Source organism: Polistes fuscatus, unplaced genomic scaffold, assembly GCF_010416935.1.
Source record: "Polistes fuscatus isolate 324 unplaced genomic scaffold, CU_Pfus_HIC Scaffold20, whole genome shotgun sequence".
Classification (NCBI taxonomy): Eukaryota; Metazoa; Arthropoda; class Insecta; order Hymenoptera; family Vespidae; genus Polistes; species Polistes fuscatus.
The window spans coordinates 2,166,365-2,182,045 of NW_025113097.1; the positions used below are offsets into that span (position 1 = coordinate 2,166,365).

The 15,681-nt window shown below is 35.5% G+C and overlaps 1 protein-coding gene across 2 annotated transcripts in view; it reads right to left on the reverse strand.

Annotated features, from left to right (window-relative positions):
• Positions 1-15,681, reverse strand: part of LOC122517357 (failed axon connections) — a 49,146-nt gene continuing 33,465 nt past the window's right edge. Inside the window, exons 2-4 of one of the 2 annotated variants that reach the window (XM_043635703.1) lie at positions 2,413-2,751; positions 1,721-1,873; positions 1-1,257 (exon numbers count right to left, since the gene is read on the reverse strand). In XM_043635703.1, coding sequence (XP_043491638.1) covers positions 898-1,257; positions 1,721-1,873; positions 2,413-2,751 — 852 coding nt within the window. In that variant the 3' untranslated portion in view covers positions 1-897. The remainder of the gene's footprint in view (positions 1,258-1,720; positions 1,874-2,412; positions 2,752-15,681) is intronic. The other variant, XM_043635704.1, reaches the window with a different exon arrangement.

The following is a 15,681-nucleotide window of genomic DNA, read 5'->3' on the forward strand; positions in this document are numbered from 1 at the left end:
TTTCTGTGTCTTTTTAATTTTTCTCTCTTTCTCTCTATCTCTATCATACACATTAATACACACAAGCATACACAGAGGGTGGGGGAAAAGGGACTCTTCCGTGCGTGTCCTTATAGGGTGTGTCGATGAGAAATGGCGTACACAACGGCGTTGATGCGATCGAACGCGTAATAATAAACGAAGTATTAACATTATACATGATTCTATTAATAATAATAATAATAATAATTATAATAATCTTATATACGCATAAGTAGAGAGCACTGGTTGATCATTAAACATTTTCTTTATTCTCTTTCTCTCTCTCTCTCTCACACTCTCTCTCTCACTCCTCTTCCACGCCCTACGCCCTACCTGTCTACCTGCCTACCATATATCTAACTTTTCTCTCCTTCTATCATTCTATCATTCTCCTAGCCTTTTAACTCTCTATCTTTTTCTTAGTAATCTCCGTCAGCATCATAATCATAATTATCATCACCATTATCATTGTCGTCGTCGTCGTCGTCGTCGTCTTCGTCGTCATCGTCAGTTCCTTCGAGACACGCTTACGCATTCCTATCATTCCATGCATGCACACACATACACCCCCTCTCCCCATGCATACACCATACATATAAAACTCTCATACAATCCAAGAAAAAAAGAGACACTTTCGTACTCTCCCAAACGTACAATAGACTCATCACTTCCACCCTCCTCTCTCTCTTTCTCTCTCACTCATTCACTCTCTCTCTCTCTCTCTCTCTCTCTGGATCTTACTTTCCTTCTTCACTCGCGAAAAAGAACACACCCTTAATTATTAATTCCTCCGTTTTGAAATCCTTTTGAACGAACAAACGATTTTTTTACTTCCTGCCGCGCAAACCAACCACCACCACCAACCACCAGCACAGCTTATTTCCCATCCTTCTCCTTTTCTTTGTTCTCATCGACCTCCTTGTCCTTTTCCATTTCTTTCTCCTCCTTATCCGCCTTCTCCTTGTCACCCTCCTTCTCCTCCTTCGATTCCTTAGATTCTTTAGCCTCCTCCTTACCCTCCTTACCCTCCTCTTCCTTCTCCGGCTTGGGCAAGTGCGTGTTAATGTCCAAGGTTGAACAGATCTCGTCCCAATCGGGGAAGCATCGTTCCTTCATGCGCGAGCAATGGCCAACCAAATTGGGACAATTCTCTTGCATGTAGTCCCTCAGGTTGTATGACGTTTCTTTGTCGATGTAAAGAATTTGAGCTAGGTGGGCGAATGCTACAACGTCCAACTGTTTAGTCCAACAAAAAAAAGAAGAAAGGATATACATATAATTCAAATGAATATTAATATATAATATCATTTATTTTTTACTTTTTTTTCTTTCATTTCTTCATTTTTTGTCGACCGAAATTGGAGAATGGTCAATGATATATTTCATATCACGTATCCAACCCATGCAGAATAATATTTCACTTTGATTATTATATATGTTTTTAATATTTTCAACATACAAAACACCATATGAATATATATAAACGTTCTCCAATTTTGATCTTTCATGGTATATAACATATATATAACATAACATAACATATTATATATGTTATATATGATTAAATATTTAAATAATTATTAGTATTATACAAACGACCAATCGGAAACAACCTTGACGCGATCTTGACGATTTGATATATATATATAACAACTAAAAAAATGTATAGTTCTTGAAATAAAAATTTTTGATAACTTACCGTAGTCGGTTCGTCACCGAAGAAGAACGGCTTGTCGGCCAACATATCGGAAAGGACCTTCAGATCGGCGCAACCAAATTGGGATACTTCCTCAGGTGTGTGCACGCCCATACCCTGAGCCTTGACTTTCCTCGCACCCTGTAATAAATCCCACTACATTTCACTACAGACGGTCGCGATTCTTTGTTCTCTACATTGAATTCCATTGAATTGTCCTTCTACAAATTTTTTCTCTTTTTTTTTTTAGCTATACCACCCCCTCCTCCCTTCGTTCCTCCGCATCCGGGCAAATTCAACGAACAACAAAAAGCACTCTCATTCCAAGAGCATTTCTTTTTGCGAACTTTTGCGAACAGGACGAAGAAGAAGAGGGGGGGTAGAACGATAAGGGGGAATTCGAAAATCGACGTTTTCAAAAAATAGAACAATCACGCGAACGAGTTTTCTTTTTTTTTCTCTTTTTGTATGTGTGGTGTACGTACGTGTGTATTTTATTTTATTTTCTTTTTTTTGTTTTTTTAAATTAAGACTAGAAGAAAAAAATCATTCTAATATTTTAAGAAAAAATAAAAAATAAAAAAGAAAACGTGTCTAATCTCTAAAACATCAAACGGTACCACATGCTAATATTATAAATATATTTACACAGCTAACTTGTTTGAATAATGAGGAAAAAGTGAATAATATCTTACCTTGCGACCGAACGTAAATTTAAAGAAGAAATTAAGAATTCCGGTAGGAATGCGTGTCCCAAGGGCGTGTTGCAGATTGACCTTGTATCCCTTCAAAACAAGATCCATGTTCTTGGTACGCCAGCAGGCAACTGCCCAAACCAAATGATTTTCTATCATCGATATCATGGCGTGAGATACGCTGCGTTGTTCGGACGTCAATGCGGCATCCAAATCCTTTCCATACTTATTGCTAAGTTCGCGAAGGATGATCGTACTATCAGCGATCTCTTCGCCGTTCAATTCGACGAATGGTAATTGGCCCTTCTTCGAACGGAACTTCATCTTGTGATCGACGTTCTGTAAAGAAAACGAAACAACAAAAATGTATTAATAAAAGGTTGAAGAAAAAACGAGCTGGAAGAGAACTTAAATTAGCATCGTTATTTTCCACCTTGTGGAAACAATACCTTAAGACAATTCCTAGAAGGGGGACGACAAGGGGGAAATGAATTGTGTTATCCGATCACTGTACTCGAGACAGTGGTTAACTATTAACAGGAGTTTCGAATACAATAGACAACTTTTCGATCTTATATCCAACCGACGACGACCTCGTTTCACGATATTATTTTGTAAAATAGAGAAAAAACCTCTCTTCAAATGGTGCTGGTTCGTTTATAACGATTCGATCAAAATGGTATGAAATATAAATGTGTCCAATCGAACGGATGGTATACACAGATTAATCTAATTTTACAATGATCGTACGAATTAATTTGATTATCTCTCGGTTGATATTTTTTCTTTTTCTTTTGAAATATATTATTTTATATAAATCCGACAAATAAATATAAAATATATATCGTATCGATATAATGTTCGATAAACTTGAAAAATGGTGGTAGAACCGAGGATGGGAGGGGAAGCTCATATAAACGCCGAGCTTTGGAAAATCTACATTTCTATTTATAAAGTTCAGCGCGCGTGAAATGCATAAGATTTCTTCCTTCCCTTCCAGTAAACGAGAGAAGAACTCTAAAACTTTGGTTTATAGTCGAGTTGAAGTGTTGCAGTTGAGAAGTCGAGTCAGCATCGTTGCTGAATGCAACACGATGCCCTTTCTTAGAACTTATCAAAAGGAATGTTGTAGATAGATATAGATAAATAGATATATGCACCTGTTCACTTTTCTTATTCTATTTATATTATTTTTTTCTTCTTTTTCTACCAATCAATCGTTCAACTCAAACCATATACATATTATATTCATACACATACATACTTTCCTATTCCGGAAGTGAGTTATATTCTCGGAAATGAACTTCTTTACTAATGCATAAAGAAATGATATGCGAGATCGGCTTATGCTGATATGCAACTCTCGTTAAATCGGATCTAAAAAGGAAAATGAAAGACACCTGTACAGGTATCTAAAAATAACCGCACAATAATATACGTCGATAAAGTTCGTAATACGTTTATTATCATCGTTAAAAAACAATCTTTAAGGAGGACTATATTATTTCCTATACGTTTATTTATTTTATTTATTTATCATTTTCAATTATATAATTATAATTCGTAAGAACCAAAAATAAAAGTAGGTATATTATCGTTGATTTGAAAAAAGAAAAACAATAGTTAGACGTAAAGTCAATTATAATAAACAAAAAAGAAACAATGTTAATTACAATATCATCGTCGATATAGTTAAAACCCTCCCCACCTCTCGCATCATCGTCTCACGTGTCAGTAAAAGATTCAGACAGGATTAAATGGGAAAAAAACAAAAGTTAAATACGTTCGACGACAAATACCACCAAACCTTCCTTCCCCATTCTACATTCTATTAGACACACTAGCCGTGAACAACCTTTCGAAAACTTAGAAAGATCGCTTTATCGACTCCCCCTAACTCCCTCCCTCCCTCCCTCCCTCCCTTCCACCCTTTGCCAGGAGAAAAGCTTATCGATCGTTAAAAAAAGGGGGAAGTTTCAACCCCCCTGCTATATATCTCATATCCTCTGTCTCTTTCTATTTTCTTTCTCCATTCGACCGACATAAAACCTTTACGCGTTTCTCGGTTTTGAAGCCCACAGGACGTAGTACAATTCTCGTGTCTCTTCTTCTTTTTCTTTTCCTTTTCCTCCTCCTCCTCTTCCTCCTCCTCCTACACCACCCCATTCTACCTTCCCCTGTTTCCCTCTTTAGTCACTCCGAAAGGCAAAGTCTAACACACGGATCGGTTTTACGTTAGAAGCGTGAACAAGCCCCACCCTTGGATGCTGTGACATGTAAATGCATATGTGTATAAGTGTGCGTGAGTGTATGTATTACGCGTACACACTAACACGATCGAATTGAGAGAGTGTATATCCAATGATTTGATGTATATTGGTGGTGTGCATGAAAGTTATACGTATTGGTAGTGGTGATAATGGCGATGATGATGGAGTCGAACGACTCCCGAGGTGCGATGCATCTCTCTCTCTGTCTCTTTCTCTCCTTTTTTCCTCTCTTGTTGGCTTCTCTCTCTTTCTGCAATGGCGTGTGTACCAGCAGCAACGGTGTCGACGAATAACAGTCGTCGGGTGGGGTTGAATAAACGGCGAACGAGGAGACGCGTGCGCGCGTGCATAAACGTGAAAGAGTTTTATGTGTGTGTGTGTGTATTTGTGCGAGTAAGAGAGAGAGAAAGAGAGATGGGGGAGTAAGGGGGTGGACGAAGTCGAACGGTAAGGGGAACAAGAAAGCCACGGAAGTAAAGGGAAGGGAAGAAAGAGAGAGAGAAAAATCAGTAGTGTCGTAGGTATTATTTCTCGAGTATCGGGGGGCTGAGCGGGGGTGGTGGTGGTGGTGGTGGTGGTGGGGAGAAACACTTTTGCAAAAGGAAAAAAAAGAAGAACTATAGAAGCAAAAATCCTTCTACCCCTTTTTTTGTTTTCTTATTTCTCTCTCTCTCTCTCTCTCTCTCTCTCTCTCTCTCTTTCTCTTTCTCTTGTTATCTCGTCGTCGATAAAATTGATTCGAAACTAAATCGTTCGCGTCTATCTATCGTCGCGTTTCACGGCTATTTTCGTAAATTGCGAGGCTCCTTTCTTCCCTTTCCATTATTTCCCTTCTTCGATACACCCAATTCCGACGATTGACTATCTCGTTTCTATTTGAATCTCAAAAACTATCACCGAGGGTAAAATCGACAATTACGAAAACGTAGCGGACGTTATTCTCACCGGGAGAGAAAAAGAGAGAAAGAGAGAGGAAAAAAAAGAAAAGAAAAATATATATATATATAAATGAAAATGGAAATCGAGAAATACAAATTTACAATCAACGAGAGAGAGAGAGAGAACAAAAATGTATTCGTTTATATTTTGTAATAATTTATAACAATTAATACGTCATTACGTTCTAACAGACACATCGTCGGGGTTTTCTTGTATTTTATATCTTTGAAAAAAGAAAAGAAAAGAAAAGAAAAGAAAAGAAAATATAAAAGATGGGACACGACGACGATACGTTACAATTTTTCTTCTTCTTTCTTCTTCTTTTATTTATTTCTCTTTTTCTTTTTTCTTGAATTTTCTAGTTTTCCCATTCTGTTTCTCTTTTCAATCGGTTATGTTCTTTTATATACCGGTAAAGATCGACAACGACGAGACGACGAAGTTTCCCCCATGAATACCATCATCGTCGTGATGGCTTCGAGGCACCCTTGGCCAAGATAGACGTAAGAAATAAAGGAAACGAGAAAAAGTCAAAAGAAAATACAAGAAGAAGAAGAAGAAAATAGAAAGAAGGAAGAAGAGAAAAGGTTCTTTCACCTGTCGACCGTACCCCCCCCCCTCCCTACCCATCCCCTAAAAAGGAAAATGTTCGGAATAAAGAAAATGCCCTCGGGAAAAACGATCCTAACGATACTCTCTCTCTCTTTTCTTTTCTTTTCTTCTATTTTTCTCTCTCTCTCTTTCTCTCTTTATTTTCCGTCTATATATATTGGTCTCTTTCACTTAAAAAAAAAAAAAAAAGAAACCAACGAATTCCATTCCCCATTTCATCATCCCTCCTAACATCCGTAAACATCAGCGACAAGTAGTCAGCAGCAACAAGAACCCATCTACGATTTTCAGGAGCAGTAGCAGCAACAGCAGCAGCAGCACATCCACCCCCAACCCCTTTATCTCGTACCATATCCAGCCGTTATCTTACGAGAATCAACCCCTCTCTCTCTCTCTCTCTTACCGACCATAAATTTGACTCCCTCTGATCTCATTCCTCTTTCTCTCGTTTTCACGATTCTAAGAAAGTATGGTAAAAGGGGTACCACGCGATCTTACATCGGTAAAAGCAATATAGTACTAGTAGTGGTAGGGAATAGTGATAGCAATAGTATTATAGTAAAAGGAAAGTAAGTAAGGGGAAAAAAATTACGAGGAAAACGTTTCGTGGACCTCGCCTTTTCGACTAAAATGAGAATAACTCGAGCAAGCATGTATCTCTCTCTCTCTCTCTCACACACATACAAATCTGTATATATGTACACATATATATATATATACATGAGAAAAAAGGGGAAGCTATGGAAAGTAGGAGAAAGAGAGAGAAGAAAAGATAAATATAGTAGGAACGCGTGCAGCAAGTAAAAGAGAGATAGAGAGAGAGAGAGAGAGAGACTAAGGGTGGTTGGGTGGGTGGAAGGGAGAAGAAACGTGCAGAGGACGATGAACTCTCGCGGTAGGCAGCTTCCGTCGCTTAGCAACGTCCCCTCCTCTCTCCTCTCTTCTCTCTTCTCTCCCACAAACTAATACACGCATAAACGCGCGCACACATATACACGCAAACACATATATACATATATACAATCAGTCCGCGACACTACACACAGAAAGGATAAATCTATTGGTGTAGTAGTAGTAGTAGTAATAATAGTAGTAGTAGTAGGAGATCGGTAGCAGTGTATCCTCTTATCTGTGTTGGTAAACGTATAATAGTAGTGGTTAGAGTACTGCTACCGGTGGTGTGGTTCGCATCGTTGTCATCGTCGTCGTCGTCGTCGTCGTCGTCAGTTTGTGCGCTGGTATTGATCGTCGAGATGCTGCCCTAAGCTCTCTCTCTCTCTCTCACTCTCTCTTGCTCTCATGCAACTTCAGTACAGAGAATGGAACACAGAGTGGCGGCAACAGCCTCCCTAAAGGAGCCCATACAACACGGATCAGCCGGCCGAAAACGAAAGCGTTCGCCACGTTTAACTGCACTAACTACTAATCTATATTAAGAAATGATTTTTTTCTTCTTATCGTTATTATTATTATTATTATTATTATTAATCGAATGAAACGTTTTTAACATACACGTTTTTATTTTAACTCCGATCTGTTTTTTTTTTTTCTTTATAGATAAGCTAGCTAGCTAGTTCGTACATTCAAAGATTACAATTACGAATTTCGAAATAATTTGATATATATAATTGTTTTTTTTTTGTTTTGTTTTTAAATAAACCAAACGAATAGGAAACAATAACGAGATAGTAGAGATATGTATCATAAATCTTCTTTAAGTCGTTTACAATCCTACGCATTTAGGAATTAAGCTTCGTGATTCCTCAGCATGATCGTAACAACATCCCGCGAGTCGGTCCATTTGCGAGTTGGTCAATCGTTAAACGACTTAAAAAGAGAAAGAGAGAAATGAGAGAAGTCGATGAACGATCCATCCGTCCGTTCGTTCGTCCAGTCGTCCGTTCGTTCATTCGTCCGTTTATCGGTTATGCTCGTTAGAATGCTGACAAAGTTTTCATACATAGTATATATTGCCGGTAAACACGTGATTGCTTGCATCCATGCATATATAGAACCGTTTATTATTAAATGTATGATCAATCAAATTACATACGTCAATTTTAAATAGGATAAAAATGATATACGAAACGTTTTTAGACGCCCGTGTTGTTCTCGCAAATGAATAATATTAATAATCATTTTTATATTATTCGTACTGTATATATTTTATATCTTTACTATCGAATACTATATTACTATTACAGTAATAGATGAGGAGACTGCCCTAATGTTGCTGCTGGTGCTGGTGCTGCTGACTCGGTTTCCCATAATCGAGCGGGGGACTACTAATCCCCTCTTTTGGTATCAACTAGGTTTCATAGTTTTAAGCCGGATCATGGCTACCCTGCAGTAACTCGATGAATGCCATTGCCCGGATAATTTCGTACTTGGACGTTCTCTCTAACATAAACGCGCTTTTACAATTATCCTACCGATAGAGATTCTCGATATACATATAAGATTACGTTTAACCGATTAAATGCGATTACTATAACATGTTGCAAAATTAATCGACAATGTTGCGATACTTTATCGAACGTTATGGAAAATTTTGACGAGTACGTTATAAGTATTACTGATTATTAAAAAAGATAAAAAAAATAATACATAATTTCTATTCTAACAAAGTTCTATTTTCATTTTCTTTCAAAAGAATTTGCAAATCGTGGTCAAATGAATGATCTGTCTCTCTCTCTCTCTGTTTCTCATTAAAAGAAAACATTATCTCTTATAAGACGATAGGAAAAATAAATTGATGTGCATAAAACGATATATATATACATATATCCACATAAGAAACGACGATCAAGTTAATCAATTGCAAAGAGGCACACGCACAAAGTGGTAGTCGTAGTCTCGGCTACCACTCTCGAGAAATGGATTGTAGTAGACAACGAGATTCGAGTTCCGTCTTTCGTTATCTTGCACGACGTGGGACGACGACCATCACCACCACCACCACCATCATCATCATCATCATCATCATCATCATCATCATCATCATCATTCTCATCATTCACCTCCTCCTCTTCCAGCCCAGTCGAACCACCAACAATCCAACAATCCAGCAAACTCTCTCTCTCTCTCTCTCTTTCTCTAGTGCACCATACACATACACACACGGGGTCTTCTTCTTCTTCTCGCGCATAATGCGAATCTGAAAAGCCTATGAATCTAAATTGCGTGTGGAAGAAGAAAATTGGACCGACTGTACGAGCACACGAATGAACAACCAACCAACCAACCAACCGACAGACATCCTCCTCCCATAGTCATGCTGCCGTCATTAAACTCTAGTCTGACTTCCTTCTCCTTACCCTCGCTCCGAATTCCGATCCAGCAATCATGCGATTAAATTTTAACGTGGGTTTATATATAGTCGAGGGTTACACATACATATATATATAATACATATACATATACAGAAATTGATAGACCTTTCTTGCGATTTAAACGAACGTTTAGGAGAAGCAACACACAAACACACGCGGTGCGATGCGATCGGTTCTTTCTCTTCTCTTATTTTTCTTTGTCTCTGTCCTTTTTCCATCAGTACTCTTATGTATCCCTCTTCTCTCTCTCTCTCTCTTCTCTCTGCTCTCCCTTAAACATATGCGTTAATCGTAGGGAATGTCAGTTTCGTCATTGTCCATCGTCGTGTTTCACGCGCCTATAACATAAGCACAATGCAACGTGCAACAACGATGACAACGACAACGAGGATGAGGACGAACACGAGGACGAGGACGAGGACGAGGACAGTTGCGTGTGTACGATGCACCGTGAGTACGAATGACAACAAGAGTAGAGAGTATGGTTGAAGTAAAGGGAGAAGGGGGGAAAGAGGATGTACCTTTAAATGCCGTCGTGGGAACGTCACGTTCTGTCAGAAGTAAAGCCGATAAACGGACTGGCCTTGTTGATATTCTCATTCTCATTTTCTTCGTTAAACTCGAATTGTATTAAGCGATTCATAAATGTATTTGAACATTTTTGCGATATTAGAAATAATTGATTAATTATGATATGTATTTTATAAAACATTTTTATCGACATATCATTAACATTGGATGAAAAAGGTATGACTCTTTAAATTATTATATAAATAAACTGTTATACTTTTTTGCAACGCTGCATGCATAAACTGACTTTTTTTCTATTTGACATATTTCAAAAATTAAATTACCTCATAATAACCACGCGAAGGAATAATCAATTGTGTTGGGTCTGATTCATATAACATGATATTTTCTACGATTCTATCTATCGTATATTACAGACAAGTTTTACTTATATATTTTAAAAGAGGAAGAAGAAAAAAAAGGACATCGGTCGTTAACTAGCATAATCCAGTCCCTGCATTATTATGCACGTGGGTGAAGAAACTCGTTTTGCGAAAAAACAATCTTTCATGTTCTCGCATATGTGTGTGTGTGTGTGTGTATGTGTAATATATACAGATATAAAGAAACAAAAAATAGAGAATGAGAGAATCAAAGAGAAGAGATAGATATTTTCGTTACGTTAAGTACTTCCTAAGCAGATACAAACGAAACGTAGGCGGGTGATGCATTTTTCTCGCCATTGTCCGTTACATACACTCTTAAGGATATTTTTAAATAACCCGCGCATTTTTATCTCATTAGATTCGATCTCTCGTTTACATCGAAACCAATTATAACCGCGGGTAACTTTGAATTACACGGGTATTATGTCTACGTTTAAATTAAACATCATGTTTACTGGTATATAACCATAGTATTAAATATTATATACGTATATGTGATACACGAACGTACGATATAATAAACTATATACTCGTTTATGTATATATATATTTAAAATAAAAGAGAGAGATAGAGAGAGAGAGTGAGAAAGAGGGGGAAGGGAAGAGAACAGGGCGGTGATGGAGGGGGGAGGGGATGGTAAATAGGTTTAAATATGCAAGCTATGCTCGCATGGGAGCATTATGGAGAGAAAATCGATATAATTCAATATGCGTGTACACGGATCTATATTCGCAAGTCCACGATTATTATACAATCACGGACACGTACTATAGATACATACGTGTTCTATATTTATTGTGCACAAGTGTGCATAATAATCGAGGATAGGAGAGAGAGAGATAGATAGATAGGAATTGCAGGAATATTTTGCACGCTTGCACGTTTCAATGGTTTCACCTAAAGAAGATCTACGAAGTATAATAATTAATTATATACGTGCGTGTATAAGTTTATACATGTATTTCATTCGATATAGATAAAGATGATGATAATGATGATGATGATGATAAAAATATTTGAACAAATGTTTCCCTTTAATTTCGTACAATCGACAAACAACACCCTCCTCCTCAAAAAGAAAATTCTTAGACCCAATTTTCTATGAACTAATTGAAAATTTGCGATAGAAAACTAGTTGATAACGCCACATAACCGAGAAGAATTCTTCGTAATTACGATAAACGAGGACTTGCACGTATATATGTATGTATACGTGTGAACGACAACATTCAACCAATCTTATTCAGAAATCGTTAGCGATCTCACTCTCTCACTCTTTCTATCTCTTTCTCTTTCTCTCAAGAAAAGAAACACGTGACTCGACGACGACGAAGAGTATGTTATCAATCAATTATGTTTCAAGAATGTATCGTTACGTACCGTCCCACGCAACATGAGAGAAACATATAATACTTGACGAATTATTGTTCGGATCCCCTATCCTTTTCTCTCTCTCTCTCTCTTTCTTTCTCTTTCGTTCTCAAGAAATAATCGCAAAATCTGTGTTCTTTAATTCATCTTTTTTTTTTTCTTAATAATATACAACACAATTTCACAATTTCTTTATACTTTGTTAATATATTCGTTGTGATTCTTTTTATTTAATCTTTTTTCTGTTTTTATTTTTTATTATTATTTTTTTTTTTTAATTAATACAATTATATATGCGTAAAGATATTGAAAAAAAAAATAATAATAGAAAAGAAATGATAATTAGAGTACACAGTTAATACCGGATATCACGGTATATCACACATCCTTTCAACTATCCAATCACCATTAACTAACTCTCGAGATACACCGTTAATCCATGGAAAAAAAAAAGTGCGAGCTAATCGATATGCACGCGCGTGTTATGTTGCGTTGTCTATACATTGCGTAATATGGTAAACGACGAAAGAAAAGAACGCAGGAAACGCGAACTATTTTTTTCTATTTTTTTATTTCCTTCTCCTCTACCAACCCACCTTTCTCCCCCTCTCCAAACCAAGGGGGTTTTTTCGTTCCCTTTTTCGTTCGTATAAGTGTAAAGAAATAGGCGGGTGGGGGGGGGAGGGGCGGACTCGTTACCGATTACACCAAAAGTAGATATAAATCATGTGCTTCATTTATTTATATTTAATTAACGTTCCATACACGCGTGAGTGTGTGCGTGTATGTCTCTTTATGTCTATGCGTACGTGTATGGGTGTATGCGTGTGTACACGTGTACGTTTGTAAATATGTATATGCATATGCGTGGTGTTCTAGATTACATATATTACACACACAAGTTTATATTAAGGATACGCATATTAGAAATCTCGGCAAATGCGTTTAGAGAAAATCGTACCGTTGGATTGGTAGATAATATGGTGTTTTGCTGCTCGTTTACGAGATTTCCAGTTCCACTTCCGCGCTTCTAAGTTTTCGAGCGTGCTTGCTTGAAATAACTGGATAAATGAATAAGAGAGAGAGAGAGAGAACACGGTCACGAAAGTTATTTTAATTTAAATTATAATAAAAAAGAGAAAAAGGTCGTAATATATAATCATGTTCGTATAACATTTGAAACGTTAAATTATCTTCTCGTAATTATTATTTCATTTACGCGTGGAATAATGGTTATTCAAGTAATTTTGTTAATTGTAAATGAACCCTTTCTTTCTTTTTTTGTTTTTTTTTTTTATATGAACGTATGAAAAGAAAAGAAAAAGAAGTTTTATTTCAATATCCATTAATTATACGTAATATACGTAATAATATAATCGATTTATGGGGGTTGTTGCGTGGAATAAAAAAAAAAAGAGGGTTTGAAGATCCATTGGTCTAAGAAAAATATGACGAAAAATGTTTTACTACGAAGTTAAAGTTCATAAGATTAACGAGCATTGAACTTTAATCCCGATTTACTTCCTCGAACTTCATTCTCCAATTCTGGTTCTCTTGAGAAGAGAATGCAAGCGAGAAAGAAAGGAAAAAAGAGAGAGAGAGAGAGAGAAAAGAGATGAAAGAGAAGAAAACAAGCTTACCAACGTCTGGGCACGGTGCCAAAGAAATTACGCGAATTTTAACCTTTGACCTTCGACGACTCCACGCATAACACCGGCGTCGTCTCGTATTGAGTAGTATAACAATACCTAACAGTACTATTATTATTACTAATTTACTCTTAATAGTAATAGTAATAGTAATAGTCGTGAGTGTATCGCGTGGAACTTGATTTAGATGAGTATGATACATGTATGTGTTATATATGAAATAGTAACAATACTAAACCACTACTATTACTAATTTACTCACAGAATAGTAGTGGTGAGTGTTTCGTGTAAGATTTGATTTAGACGATTATATATACATGGTACGTATCTATATATATGTATATGTTATATATATATATATGAAATAGTAACAATACTTAACCACTACTATTACTAATTTACTCTTAATAGTAACAGTAACAGAATAGTAGTGGCGAGTGTTTCGTGTAGGATTTGATTTAAACGATTATATATACATGGTACGTATCTATATATATGTATATGTTATATATATTATATATATATATATGAAATAGTAACAATACTAAACCACTACTATTACTAATTTACTCTTAATAGTAACAGTAACAGAATAGTAGTAGCGAGTGTTTCGTGTAAGATTTGATTTAGACGATTATATATACATGGTACGTATCTATATATATATATATATTATATATATATATGAAATAGTAACAATACTAAACTACTACTATCACTAATTTACTCCTAATAGTAATAATAGTAATAGTAACAGTGGTGAATGTTTCGCGTGGAATTTGATTTAGACGATTATATAAATATATATACGAATCTATATATGTATGTATGTGTTATATATATATATATGAAGGAACACATACGTCATATAGCTTTCGCATCTTTCCATCCCAAAGCGGAAACGGTGTACGACGACGACGACGACGACAAAGGTAGGCTCGAAGTGAAAGAGGAATAGGAGGAAAAGGGGGAGGGAAAGAGGGGGGTAGGAAAGGGGGAAGGAAGGAGGACACACGTGTTACACACCCAACCTCGGCATGCAGAGTCCGAGCCATCGGATACGTCGATACGTTGAGGTAGGCCGGGCACCGACCTCTTCTCTTCTTCTTTTCTCTTTTTCTCTTTCGTTTCTTCTAACATATCTTTTTTCTCTTTCTATCCTATTACTAATGCTTCTTCTAATTCTCTTTAGAGAACCCTTTTCTTTACCTCTTTTCCTTTCTTCATCCTCTTTTAAAGTTCGTTTTATTATTCGATCATTGAACTCAACCACCACCACCAACACCAACACCTACAAAGTATTTTCTTTTTTCTAATCCATCGAATGTAAAGTAATGGATGTATTATTTCGAATAATAAACCGTATCTATGATTAATTATTTTGTTATAAAATATAAAATTAAAATGTGTATATGTTATATAGTATAATATAATATATATGTTATATAGTATAAAATTAATTGTTATATAATATAAATATTAAATTTCTTATATATAAATAGTGGAGATCAAAAAATGAAATACTCTAATATAAACATTTAAGAAATGATTTTCTATATCTCGGATAATAAACCGTATCTATGATTAATTATTTTGTTATATAATATAAAATTAAAATGTATATCTGTTATATAGTATAATATAATATATGTTATATAGTATAAAATTAATATTGTTATATATAAATATTAAATTTCTTATATATAAACAGTGGAGATCAAATAATGAAGTACTCTAATATAAACATTAAGGAAATGATTTTCTATATCTCGGATAATAAACCGTATCTATGATTAATTATTTTGTTATATAATATAAAATTAAAATGTATATATGTTATATAGTATAATATAATATATATATTATATAGTATAAAATTAATTGTTATATAATATAAATATAAAATTTCTTATATATAAATAGTGGAGATCAAAAAATGAAATACTCTAATATAAACATTAGGAAATGATTTTCTATATCTCGGATAATAAACCGTATCTATATGATTAATTATTTTGTTATATAATATAAAATTAAAATGTATATATGTTATATATAATATATATATATATTATATAGCATAAAATTAATATTGTTATATAATATAAAATTAAATTTCTTATATATAATAGTGGAGAT